The 14,222-nt window shown below is 45.1% G+C and overlaps 1 protein-coding gene across 4 annotated transcripts in view; it reads right to left on the bottom strand.

Moving 5' to 3' along the window:
* Nucleotides 1-12,182: 12,182 nt before the first annotated feature.
* The window catches only part of Rcsd1 (RCSD domain containing 1), a 57,812-nt gene continuing 55,772 nt past the window's right edge, over nucleotides 12,183-14,222 (bottom strand). For all 4 annotated transcript variants that reach the window (XM_048356638.1, XM_048356641.1, XM_048356639.1 and 1 more), the window contains one exon: nucleotides 12,183-12,630. In XM_048356638.1, coding sequence (XP_048212595.1) covers nucleotides 12,598-12,630 — 33 coding nt within the window. In that variant the 3' untranslated portion in view covers nucleotides 12,183-12,597. The remainder of the gene's footprint in view (nucleotides 12,631-14,222) is intronic.

A 14,222-nucleotide genomic window follows, 5' to 3' on the forward strand; every position in this document is an offset into this window, starting at 1 on the left:
GAGGGTGCCGGCGCCACCCTTTAGCTTCATCATCGCTCTCCTGGCAGTTCCCAGTGGATTCTGTCCGTGACCTCTTCTCTGCCCAAATCCGGGGACCCGACCCCCTTCCTAGCCTGCGCCGGCACTGCCTGGAGGAACGCGCGTTTGCAGGGTCGGGGTTCGCTTCTCGAATCATCCCGGAACCTACGATCACTAGGCTCGGGGAGCCGAGCCCGGGGTCGCCCGCGGCCATTCGGTCCGCGGAGGAGGCGGTGGGGAGCCGGGCCGAGGCACGCGAGGGGCGCGGGAACCCCCGGGTCCCCGCAGCCAGCGCCCGCGCCCCGTGCACGGAGCCTCTGGGGCCGGCGGTGCCCTCAGACTTGGCTGGCCCGGGGTGCGCGTCTGTAACTGAAGTCCCGGAGCCCCGGGTCCGGGCTCGGGATCGGGAGACGGCGTCTCGGAGGGAGAGGCGCAATTAACTTTCCCCCGGAACGCGCAACGTTGGGTGCACTCTTTTCTGCAAGCACCTTGCTGGTGTTGTGCCGATTCGATCTCGAATGGAGGCCCCGAGGTGTTAAAGCAGCTCCCCCACGGGACGGAGAGGCGGGGCCGGGAAGGGGCGGGTCTGCTTCCCGCGCACAAAGGCCTCCCCCGCCGCCCCCCGACCCCGGGAGTCCGCGCTCTGCAGATGGGAGGGTCCCCGGCTGGGGCTTTTCAGCTTAGGGCTTCGCCTGCCATCCTCCCTCCCAGCCTCCATCCTTTTAAGTGGTGCTGAGTGACAAGCGCGCCGAAGCCCCTCCTTCCTGAAACTCTCTTTCATCCTTAGGCTACCATTAATTCGGGACACAAGGAGTCCATTGCCCTGATTTGGCTGAGCTGGCCCTCACCTTCCTCTGAAGGCATCTGGCTTGCACCAGCTCACTACTCTTCCCTTCCGCCTTCCTCTCTCCCTTCCACAATCAGGAGGAGAAAGGGTACGGAGGGAGCAAATTCAAGCGAAGACACCCCAAAATAGAGGGCAAAAGCCAAGGAGAAAGGCCTGACAGAAGGATCGCTGATGCCCCCTGATGCAGGGGCCTGGCTGAGGCCCGGGGCCTGGCTGAGGCCCAGTGCCTGCAACTGGCTTTGAGAGTGTAAACAAACAAAACCCATAAGCAATCCTCCCTCAGGGCTCACCACACACTTCTCCAGAGCTAAGATTTTGAGAGCTGGATTTTGGGTTTACCCCTCCCTTTGGTAGTTTGGAGATGGGTTCAGGGGGTGAGGGTGGAGAAGAGTTCTCAGTCCTACAAGGAACAGGCTATTTGAGACAGTGCCTTTCTGGGGCACCCTCTGCCCTGGCCCTGCCTAAACTCTGTCTCACACCTAGTGAGTCAGAATCACTCAGCACTTACCATAAACATTGCACTGGAACATGGCAATGCTGCTGACCTTCCTTTCTTTTTACACTCGTCCTGATTTCCTAAGTTGGCTTTCCTTTAAGTTGTTTGTATTGTCTTCTAGAACTCAAGTAAGAGAATGGAGTGTTGTCCAACGTTGCCTTGAGACAAATACTGTGTTTGTCGTTGCATTTGTGTTATGCTTCTTTTTCTCCCTATGTTTTGGAGTACATATTCCCAGAGTTGGGTGGTCAAGGGAGATGAACACTTTTATACCTGAATCATTTTTTAAGGTATTTGATGCAATTCCAATGCCGTAACTGTTGGCAAGACAGAAACGTGGAAAAAGAGGAGCCACAGCTCTGGAAGAACTTTGAAACTCATGACTCAATCTTTTGATTCCACTTAAGGGTTTTGATAATGTCAAAGCTTTTGAGACTTATGATAACATTTAAAGTATTACTGAAGATAAACTTTTTTTGGGGGGGGTCAGTGGTGGGGCTTGAACTCAGGGCCTGACTACTGAGGTTCCTCCCCAGTTCTGAAGACAGTAATCTTGACTTGAGGTCAGATAATCTTGAGGGAGCAAATAAAATTAAGAAAAGAATAGGCCCATTAGGAGATGATAAGGATCACTCTGGGATGATGTTATTGAATGTTATTGCATGAGCATTTAAATAATTTGTAATGGGGAATTAGTGACCATTTTATAATCTAGTAACCTTTAAAAAGCTGCTCACAACTGACTTCTGACCCAGTTTAGGCTTAATAAGTACAAATACGGCCCTGGCTTGGAGTAGTCAGTCTTTAGAAGTAAAAATATAGTTAATTAGCTGGGTCTGTAGAAGCAACTTAAAAGTTATTTTGGCTAGGTCCTGGGAATTCACTAGGAAGTTCCCCAACTTTGAATCTGGGCCTTTTGACTTGAGCTATTCTCTGCTGCAGTACCTTTGGAATCACCTTATTTGCCCGAGAAAAGAGAAGATTCAGATTGCCATCTTGTGTGGAAGGCAAACTGCCCCTCAGACAAACAATGTCTTCTTATAGTCTTAATGAATACAGCCCCGAAACTCAGGAGACCACTTTCCTGTTCTTTTCCAGTAATAATACAACAACAACTTCAGATTTCCTCCAAGGACAGGGGCTGAGCTAACGGTCAAACAGGCCACACAACAGGGACTATTTTAACTGTGCACATCTTTCTCACCCACTGTCCTGCCCCCCAATTCTTTCTATTTAACCTGAAGCTACTCTCTGAAGATGGCCAAAGATTTACTGAAATGCTGTCTTCCCATAGTTGCCCTGTAATAAATCTTGTTCTGGGGGCTGGGGATATGGCCTAGTGGCAAGAGAGCTTGCCTCATATATATGAGGCCCTGGGTTCGATTCCCCAGCACCACATATACAGAAAAAAACGGCCAGAAGTGTCACTGTGGCTCAAGTGGCAGAGTGCTAGCCTTGAGCAAAAGGAAGCCAGGGACAGTGCTCTGGCCCTGAGTCCAAGGCCCAGGACTAGTCAAAAAAAAAAAAAAATCTTGTTCTGCCTTTCACTATGGCTCTTTATTTGGCATAGAGGGGCTTTGGCTGGTCCTAACTTGAGATTCCTGGACTTTGTATCTGGGGGTCAAGCCCACTATTCAAATAAATGCTAACTGATCTCATAGGAATGGCCTCAGGACTGTGCTGAGCTTGGGTTTATGCACTAATCCGCTCCAGGCCATGGCAGTTGTCTTAATAGGTTTGTAACACCCATTACAAGTCCTGCCTTGGTTTTGAAATATGGATCCTGGGTCTAAGTGGCACCTTCTTGGCATCTTGGTGGATAATGGGGACTTTCCCAAAACTCTAGAGGTAAAATTCCACCTCCGCACTTCCACCCCCAGGTGATAGGCACCTGAATTCCTATAAGTAGGAATGGGGAACTGGACAATAGATTCCCAGACCTGCCAGACCTGTACCATGAACTTGTAAGACTCTTTGAACCTGGGACCCAGTCCCTAACCTTATTTAGGCCTCACCCCTGCTGCCTTTGCACCATGCCTCCTGTCTCCTGACTCTCCTCAGGTCCCTCTTCAACTCTCCATTAAAGTTGATCTGGTTTGTTGAGATTGTTTTCTGCTCTTTGTTTACTACCCTCATGGCTCACTTTCCTAACATTATTAAGTGCACTGAAGGCTACAAGTTTGGGAAGACATGACTCTACTTGCGGTTACTGGCTTTCTAATAAAGACTCCTGATTCACCTTCTCAAAATGTGGCTTCTCTGTAAACTAAAGTCCCGTATAACAGTTTAAAGATAACTTGGATCTGAAGGGAAGTTTGTGTACTTCCTTAATTTCCAGTAAGAGAACAGGCTAGGATGCTCTTGGTTGTTCTAATAAGTGCAGAACAGCAACTTTAAGGCTGTATCTGGCCTTGGTCCATTCCATGTTGCAAAGCAACAGTTTTAACCTAAGCTAGTCCATTTTTAGTGTAAGTGCCAGAACAAAATGACCACATAAGGTTTTTTGTTTGTTTGTTTTTGCCAGTCCTGGGCCTTGGACTCATGGCCTGAGCACTGTCCCTGACTTCTTTTTGCTCAAGGCTAGCACTCTGCCACTTGAGCCACAGAGCCACTTCTAGCCGTTTTCTATATATGTGGTGCTGAGGAATCGAACCCAGGGCTTCATGTATATGAGGCAAGCACTCTTGCCACTAGGCCATATTCCCAGCCCCACATTATGTTTTTTTTTTTTATGACAACAACTACCAACAGGATACCACAAGACACAGAATGGTAACTTTTGGGAGCCAATAAACAATCACATTGGCAAATAAGGCAGATCACCTCAGAAACACCAGGTCCATGAACTTACCCAACACATCAGACCCAGTGATGTATGCAACTTCCTCACCTGAATTGTGCAAGAGGAAAGACACAGGAGCACACAGGGACTAGTCATCAGGTCATCTGGCGTATGACTAAAGGATCCATCAGTGAGGAACTCCTGACTGTTCCTGGGGCTTCCCCTCAGTTCAACGAAAATTGTCCTCCATACAGTCCAGGCCTGGTGATCCTAAGAATCAGTTCTATGCCTGAAGCTCTGCATCTTGAACTAGCATTGAACCCCACATGGACTGCCTTTGGACATCACCAGGCCTTAAAAGACCTGTGACGCTTTGAGACTAACTAGGTTTGATGTTATCTGATTATCTGCAGTGACTGACTCTTCTTCAATACCTGGACTCTGTCCTTCCCTTTAAGCAAAGTTTTTTGGAACTGTGTGGTCATCACTTAAATCCCTTCTAGGCCATTCTGGGCCTGTAACATCTCCATTATTGCAAGTGTACTGTGTGATCTGAAAGTTAATCATAATAATTAAGATTGGAATAAAAGCCTTATCTATCAAGTGACTTCAGTAGTACCTGGTGAAGAATGCCAGTGACGTTGACCTAGCTGGTAATTTGTTGGTAGTCAATGAATTCTGATACTATGGAAGAATACAGCATATCCAGCTATGTTCTGACATAGCTTGCTCAGGTCACCAGACCTATCTGCTGTTCCCTCCCTTAGCCTTTTTCCAAGGTTTATCTCATTCCTCCTTCTGAATTTTTCAACCCCTCTAATGAGTCACTACTAATACTTTCTTGGAACTGCCTTAGTCCCTACAATTTTTTAAAACTTTTTTGCTTGACTTACGTTTGGGGAGTGCATGAGGTCATGAATATGTTATGCATGAAAATATAAGTTATAAAATAACTTAATTTTTTTTACAAAGACATGCTTCCAGTAGTATGGTAACAAAAGGAATATATATGTATATATAAATATATGCACATATGTGTGTGTATTATTATACATAATAAAATATCTTCTTGTAACAACCAAGAAAAACCATAAAGAAACCCACAAAATGTTAACACTATTTCTGGGTAGTGAAGTTATACATAATTTAAAAAAAATTAACATCTTAGTGTTTTTCCTCCTCTCGCCACAGATTTCTAAACTCAGAATGCATTGATGAAATAGTAAGGATAATTAATATGTGTATTCGAAGTAATAGGTTTAAATATTAAGGACAGTGTTTTAATTATGAGTGTATTCAATTTCTATTTCACCATGACAGTTAGAATGAGAGACAATGCAATTGATCCTTTTGTGTTCTCTCTTCCCCATTGCTTTCAGAGATCGTCAGCAAGGCCACTTCTGCCACTCCTAAGATGCTGGGTGCAGCCTGATGGGCAGGGCCTGGCCAGTGCTGCAGGTGCATTAAGTAAGAAGCCATTATTTTCCAAGGATAATCGTTATTCATCTACTTCTTGTTTTTTGTTTTGTTTTGTTTTGTTTTTTGCCAGTCTTGGGGCTTGGACTCAGGGCCTGAGCACTGTCCCTGGCTTCTTTTTGCTCAAGGCTAGCACTCTGCCACTTGAGCCACAGCGCCACTTCTGGCCGTTTTCTGTATATGTGGTGCTGGGGAATTGAACCCAGGGCCTCATGTATACGAGGCAAGCACTCTTGCCATAAGGCAATATTCCCAGCCCCTCGTCTACTTCTTGGTAATTCCCACCCTTTGACTACCAGTCACGCAAATCATTCTAGAATCCTGATTCTGAATGCTGGTTCAGGTGCAGTGCAGTCCAATTATCCCTTAAAATAAATAAATTGGGATAAGTGTGACAAATGGTTTTCTATAGATTTGCTTAATTTCCAGTCTCTTTTTTCTTTCAAATTTTTATGTAAAGGGCTGGGAATGTGGCTTAGTGGTAGAGTGCTTGCCTAGCATGCGTGAAACCCTGGGTTCAATTCCTCAGCAGCACATATACAGAAAAAGCCAGAAGTGGCGCTGTGGCTCAAGTAGTAGAGTGCTAGCCTTGAGCAAAAAGTTCTGAGACAGTACTCAGGCACTGAGTCCGTGCCCCAGGACTGGTTTAAAAAAAAATTTTTTTTATGTAAAACTACATCACAGAGGTCCAGAGCCATTATCATAGTACCAGGGATGAAACTACAGCCTATCTCTACCTCTCTCCCCTTGCATATCATTTCTCTAATATCATGTCCCTCACTGGATCTGGAGCAAGGTATTTCAGTTCCTTTGGAGGAGCCCCAACCATCCAGGATTAGAGGGAATAAGGAGCCATTTCGCTTTTGTTTTAGAGGTAGGTGGTGTTAACTCTTCTGGCTCCTCTTCACTGTGAGACATCTAATACAGTAATCATCCCCCAGTAGCGACTCTGAAGAGTCTCAAAGGACCAACATGTCCTGCCCCATTGAACTACCATGATACCTTTCTGATATCATCACAGATCTCCCCGGATTTGAGGGAAAAACTGGAATAATAGCTTTTTCTCAGCATCCATGGCCATTCTGGTCAGATCACTGGGATCCGTGGAGCCTGAATTACACCAAGGTATACTGGGAAATCAAAGAAGACTTTCATGCACTTTTGTCTTCTTATTTAATTCTGAGAAGGGTCTCAAACACCAACTTAAACCAAGATGTGAATAACAGGGAAAGTTTAAAATATAATTTCCCTTGGGAATATTTGCATTTATGACATTTTAGGCATCTGGTACCAGGAAGGAAGGGGTTAGGTGGTGATGATGTTGTAAATAACCCTTTTCCCACTGTAAGAACCAATCATTCATTAGTCATTTAATCATTCACCATTAAATATTTCTTAGTGTGTAAGAGGTGCTGTACACAATGAAGGATAATTCAGGCATAGACTGTGTCCTCATAGAGCTACAAGTTAGCTCTGGACACAGCAGTGTATAATGGAATAAGAACAATTTTCTTGAGTGGTTTATGAAACTTAGTTCCATTTTAAGTAGCATTTGCAATTTGTGTGTGTGTGTGTGCACGTGTGCGTGTGCTTGTGTGTGCACACACATACACCAGTCCTGGGGCTTGAACTTAGAGTCTAAGTGCTGTTCCTGAGCTTCTTTTGCTCAAAGCTAGTGCCCTACCACTTAAGCCACAGCTCTACTTCCAACTTTTTTGTGAAGATAAGAGTCTCACAGATTTTCCTGCCCTTGCTGACTTAGAACTTCAATCCTGAGATCTCAGCCTCCCAAGTCACTACAATTACAGGGATGAGCTACCAGCTCCTGGTAACATTTGCATTTAGCTCAGCAATCTTGGTACAGTCTCTGAACTTCTTCTTGCTCAAGGCTGATAAACATTTTTTTTTTTGGTCAGTTGTAGGCCTTGAACTCAAAGGCCTGGAGTTTGTCCCTGAGCTCTTTTGCCCAAGGCTAGCCTTCGACCACTTTGAGCCACAGTTCCACTTCTGATTTCCTGCTGGTTAGTCTCCCAGAGTTTCCTGTTCTTTTTTTCCTTCCTTCCTTCCTTCCTTCCTTCCTTCCTTCCTTCCTTCCTTCCTTCCTTCCTTCCTTCCTTCTTTCCTTCCTTCCTTCCTTTTTACAAGTCTTTGTGGATGATCTAGGACTGAGCCACCCAGTCCCTTGCTCCAGGAGAGGGCTTATGATTGCAATATCTCCTCTTGACCCCAGAGATTTGTTCAGGTATGGACACATGACCCACACAGAGCCCTCTGAGGGACTCTACTCCACACTTACTGAGAATAAATTGGCTTAGGAATATGACTAAGTCAGAAAAGAGATCAGTGTTAAGAAGGATTCCTGGGGGTGGGGACAAGGATGGAAATACTGGGAGAGAGCGATGGAAGCGATGACATTTTCCAAAAAGAAATGTATTCATTACCTGACTTATGTAATTGTAACCCCTTTATACATCACCTTTATTGTCGGGATCTGGACGATCCCTTTCTCCCCAATTTCCCCGGGGAGAAATGGTTGAACTCCAAAAACTATGAGAGAGCACTCGGCCTTATTTCCCTGTTCGCGGGAAATGAAGGCGGGGGACTTGCGCTAAGTTGAGGAAAGGTTGCTGAAGCCTCCCCTCCCCCCGGTCCCCTCACATGTTACCAGGAGCGGGGTGCAGGGGGGGGGGAGAAGAAGGCACCAGGGAAACGCTGCGATGGTGGGATGCGTCTCAGCCCCCAGAGGGAGGGCCAGAGAAATTTATTATGATGACAAAGGCGGAAGGGGAAGGACTTGGGGTGACTGACTGATTGGCTGACTGGGTTGCCCCTCAAGTGAAGTCATGGGACTTCCTTTGTGGGCTGGACAACCCTATCATGGTGGCATGCACGTGTTCGCTTCCCGAGGGGTGGGGGGCTTCTTTTCCGGTTGAGGCCGGAAGGTGGGAGGAGCTCCCTCCCACACTGTCCCAGGGCTGGGGGAAGGCAGCGTCTCGCACTTGGAGCCCTTCCTCCACCAAGGCCAAAACAGTTCCCAACACTTTATAAATTACCTCACTTATGTAACTGTAGCCTTTATATATTACCTTTATAATGCAAATTTTAAAGTATAAAAAATAAGTTAGTTACACTTTTCAGATCTTGAGATCTGAATCAAATATAGAGACTCCCATTCTTGACCAGGGGAAAATATTCATTCTTTAATCTATTTAAACCTTAGAAATGTTACATTTACTTAACTGGTAATGATGAATAATGAATCTTTTTAAAGAAAAATTAATGTAATAATGAATCTTTTTAAGAAAAAAATTTTCTGACATGGGCTGGAGTGGCTGTGTATAGATCTTTCCATGATTTTTTCAGTGACATGATTCAATGCAGAGAGAAATGGGGGGTGGGGGCGGGGGTGTTCATAGGTAGAATTGTCCCTTCTGTTTGGTTTGTTTGTTTTTTTGCCAGTCCTGGGGCTTGGACTCAGGGCCTGAGCACAGTCCCTGGCTTCTTTTTGCTCAAGGCTAGCACTCTACCACTTGAGCCACAGCGCCACTTCCGGCTTTTTCTATATATGTGGTGATGAGGAATCGAACCCAGGGCTTCATGTATATGAGGCGAGCACTTTTACCACTAGGCCATATTCCCAGCCCGAATCATCCCTTCTGGAGAAGGTTAGTATAGGGCATCAGACCTAGGCCCTCAGTGCTCTATTGTCTGAGTCATGTCCTCAGTCCTTTCGTTCTTAGTATATATTTTTTCAGATAGGGTCTTGTGCTTTTGCCCTGGCTAGCCTGGGACCATGATCCTCCTGAACCTCCACTTTTCAAATGTTTGGGATTACCAACCTGTGCTGACATACCAGGGCCCCCGAGTTCTGCTTTTTATCAGCCAGTTTGAGTTGGGATCTTGTCACCAGCATCTGTCTATTCATTCATTTACTGACATTTAATGTCAATCAAGGCAGTCTACAACTGTAGTAGAAAAAAGACTCTGACTCTTCAGCCTGCATTAGCAATGTTTTCTTTTAAGCCTTTAAAGAAATCTGATAGACACAAGGTCTTCCTAGCCTGGTCAGGACTGTGTGCTGCCTAAGATGCAGATGGACTTCTCAAACCCTAAATGTAGAAATCCCCTATCAATGATGAAAGTACAATGCCAAGACAGGCTTCAGGAAGGGAGCACAAGTCACCAGCTATGGCATTCATGTCAAGAGGACAGGAGTGAGCAACACCTAAGAAGGAGGCTCTGCTGCCTCACAAAATACATTAAGTGGTGTGATTAAGGGGCTGAAGGATAACAAGGAATTTGACATCAGCAAGCCTTTTTTCCCCCGAGTGTTGGCGCTGTCCCTGAGCTTTTTGGCTCAAGGTGAGCACTCTACCATTGGAGCCACAGCGTCACTTCTGGCTTTTTCCAGAGTAGTTTATTGGAGATAAGAGTCTCATGGACTTTACTGCCTGGCCTGGCTTCAAACTGTGATCCTCAGATCTCAACCTCCTGAGTGGCTACGATTACAGGTGTGAGCCACCAGCACTGGGCTCAAGCCTTGTTTTTTAATTGCTCCTTTTCCATCTGCTACTATAAATTTTAGAGTCTATAGAAGGGTTTAGAAATACACAGATATGTATATATTTTTTCTTTTTTGTGTGTACCTGTGTGCTGGTACTGAGTCTTGAACTACCTGGCTTTTTCCATTCAAGGCTGGTACTCTTCTACTTGAGTCACTTTATGCCTTTTGCTGGTTAACTGGAAATAAGAGTCTCATGGACTTATCTGCCTGGATTGGGTTCAAACCATGATCCTCAGGATTCAGCCTCTTGAGTAGCTAGGATTACAGGTGAGAGCTATGAGTGCCCGTTTAGAACTATATTCTCATATCTATGATCTATGAGTTTTTCAAGACAGAATGTGGGCCTTTTCATTATATACTCTCAGCCATGCACATACTCACAAAGCACTAGTGTATATATGTGTAAAAAACCCACCGAGATAAATAAATAAAACTGCCTCTTGATTTGGGGTATGCATCATAGTTAGTAAATGATAGACAATATACAGATTTAAAATAACTGACACACATTATCTCCCAAATTCTGTTAAAATCCAAAGTTTATGAAAGCTATGACAGTATCAGTATTCACCAAGTTACATGTTTGTTCTAAGCTACAAACTATTTAAAAATGGGTTTGAAAAAAATTCCAAATATTCACACTGTCCTGGAGTTAGAAAAACTGTAAATTGGATGAGAAAAATGCCTCTTTGCCTGGGAGACTGTAGGCTGTATTATGAAACTGAAGTTAGGCATAGTCTAACAACATTGGAGAAAAACAATTGCTTCAATTGCCCAATCTGCACTGGAGACCTTGAAATGCTCAAATCAGAGTGAAGATCAACCCTAAAGATCAAACAGGAAGATGAAACAGGAGCACCGGAAGGGAGGATGGGCTAGGGTGTAAGACCGGGACAGAGTTGGCCTCTTGAAAACCATCCTAAATTCTCCACACAGAATACTGAATTAAGAGCTAACTAGTGAGGATGAACAGAAGACCCAACTCACTCCTCCTGAGCACTGGAAAAGAATCTGGACTTAATTCAGGAAATGCTTCCTAGAGAAGCTCAGAAGTTTTCATACGGCACTCAAGGAACCTTCCAGCAAACACCTAATTTCTGCTTAAGGGCAACCCTCTGGAAGAGTGACATTTAGCCTTCCAAAGTGAGAAATGCCAAGTGAATTACAACCAGCCTCTTGCCTCTCCAGGGAAGCTCAGGCCTGGAGGCAGGGAGGGTGGCAGCCAGGGGAGATGAGCAGAGCCTCTCACCTCCCATGATAGGCAGCAACAGAAAATGACAAGTGGGACAAACTCCTAAGAGTGGAATACTCTGTGTGTGTGTGTGTGTGTGTGTGTGTGTGTGTGTGTGTGTGTGTGTGTGTCCTAAGGCTTGAACTCAGACTCTGGGTATTGTTTCTTAGCATTTTCCAGTTAAGGCTGGAGCTCTAGCACTTGAGCCATACCTCTACTTCCTTCTTTTAAGGTCCTCTCTTCTCTCTCTCACTCTTTCCTTCCTTCCTTCCTTCCTTCCTTCCTTCCTTTCTTTCTTTCTTTTTCTCTCTCTTTTTCTTTCCTTTTTTCCTTCATCCTTCCTTATCGTGTGTCTGTGTGTGTGTGTGTGAGAGAGAGAGAGAGACAGAGAGAGAGAGACAGACTAATTGAGAAATAAGAGTTTCATGGATTTCCCTGCCTGAATTAGCTTTAAGCAATGATCCTCAGATCTCAGCCTCCTGAATAGTGAAGATTACAGGCACGAACCACCAGTACCTGGCTTAGACACATTAATAAAAAGAAAATGTTTCAATCATTCAATAATTACCTCTTGTAGTTCAATGTTTCCAAAATTGATTATCCAGTTCCCATTTGGAATAAACTAAAAGACTGACTCTAAGGTCTTGATGACATATAAAGTCTTCTATAAAATAAAATTTATATTTCCAGCAAGACTATTTTCTTTGGTTTTCATCTACTTAAAATTAGTTGTGTTTTTTCCCCTTATATTCGAGAACCACAGACACAGACATTTTAAGACAATATAATAAAGGCTATAATTCCACACAGGCAACATCTGCTAAGCTGAACAAGAGCTCAGCTGCAGGGAGAGGCTGGGAGATTGGGGTGGTCCCACAGGCTCAATTTCCCTGGGGACTTGGTATCACAAACTGCTTTCAACAAGTTTTTTTGTTGTTGTTTTAAATTAAGTCCATCAAATGACACCAACTCAAGCTGATAAAAGTCTGCTGTCCTGGACCCCAGTCTCTCTGTGTGATGGAGCACTGAGTGTGGAGGCCAGTAAACAGTCCAATGGATCTTCCAGGCTGACACCAGACACCCAGTGTGCTCAGCTTCTGCAATGGTTTCATGTGCTGCTGCTGCTGCCACTTCCAAAGAGATATCACCAGCATCTTCATCACCAGGGCACCAGGAGCTCTTTTCACATTTTCGTGTCCTCCACAGGGGTGTCATCCTGTGAGCAGGGAGGGCAGGATGACTTAGAAAGAGTAAGGAAACCCCCACCACTCAGCGATCACTGACACTGGATCTAGCAGAAACAATAAGAAGGCTGACCCATTTGGACGCTGGTGACCCAGGCCTGCAATCCTAGCTACTCAGGAGGCTGAGATGTGAGAATCATGATTCAAAGCCAGACTGGCCAGGAAAGTCCATGAGACTCTTACCTCCAATGAACCATCAGAAAACCAGATGTGGTACGGTGGCTTAAAGTGGTAGAGTGCTAGCCTTGAGTAAAAGAGCTCAAGGATAGTTCCCAGGCCCTGAGTTCAAGCCCCATGACTGAGCAAAAAAAAAAAAAAAAAAAAGAGTGCTGAGCCCCGGTGGCTTATATCTGTAATCCTAGCTGAGCAACACAATTCATAGCCTGCCTAGGCAAGAGAGTCCGTAAGATTCTTTTCTCCAATTAACCCATCCCCCACCCCCAAGCTGGAAGTGGAGCTGTTACTGAAGCGATAGAGGTACTAGCTTTGAGCACAAAAACTCAGGGTCAGCACCCAGGCTCAGAGTTTAAGCCCTAGGACCAGCAAAACAAAAATAAACCCTCAACCTACTATATTTCAGGTCCTATAGTTAGTAGGTGTTGATATAGAGGCATTGGGAAATAGAAGGGTAGAAGAGATCACTGAAAGGCAAGCAAGAGAATTTCAAATCTTGACACATATGTGGAACAAGTGGAATAGTGGGACAGCTGACTGAAGGAGTGGGTGCAGATCCTTTGAGTGAGGAGGGTGATCAGTGAGGAGGATCCAGATGTGTGAGGGGAGAGGAAAGATGGAGGATGGGGCTGGTGCTAAAGAATAAAGAACACCTCCATGGCTGGAGCCCAGCACAGAGGAAAGTCAGGACAGATAGATATGTCCAGTCCTCCCCCAGGGACCCGGGAAGAACCTTTATGTGGTACTGGTATCTTTTTTGTGTATCAGTTTTAGGGCTTGAACTCAGGGCCTGGGTGCTGTCTCTGCCTTTTTTTTTTTACCTAAGGCTGGTGCTCTTGAGCTACAGCTCCACTTCCGGTTTTTAGGCAATTAATTAGAGATAAGAGTCTCATGGACTTTCCTGCCCAGGCTGTCTTGGAACTATGGTCCTCAGATCTCAGCCTCCTGAGTAGCTAGGTTTACAGGTGTGAGCCACCAATGTCTATCCCTGAGCTAAATCTCCAACCCCCAGAAATGGGGTCTTTGCAGATAAAACTAAGGATCTCAAGATGAGGTCATTCTGGATTTATGATGGGCCCCACAGTTAATGACTGGCCTCCTGGGAAATTCATTCATTCATTCATTCATTTATTCATTATTCATTAATTTTATTGTGCCAGTACTGAGGCTTGAACTCAAGTCCTAGGCACTGTCTCTGAACTGCTGCTCAAAGCTGGTATTTTACCACTAGATCCACACCACCACGTCCAGTGGCTAATTGGAAATAATCTCATGGATGTTCCTGCTCAAGCTGGCTTCTTACTGGTTATCCTCAGATTTTATCCTCTTCAGTAGCCAGGATTATAAGCATGAGCCACCAGTACCTGGCTGGATTCAGCAGTTTTTAGAA

This window comes from Perognathus longimembris, chromosome 11 (genome assembly GCF_023159225.1).
Source record: "Perognathus longimembris pacificus isolate PPM17 chromosome 11, ASM2315922v1, whole genome shotgun sequence".
NCBI lineage: Eukaryota > Metazoa > Chordata > Mammalia > Rodentia > Heteromyidae > Perognathus > Perognathus longimembris.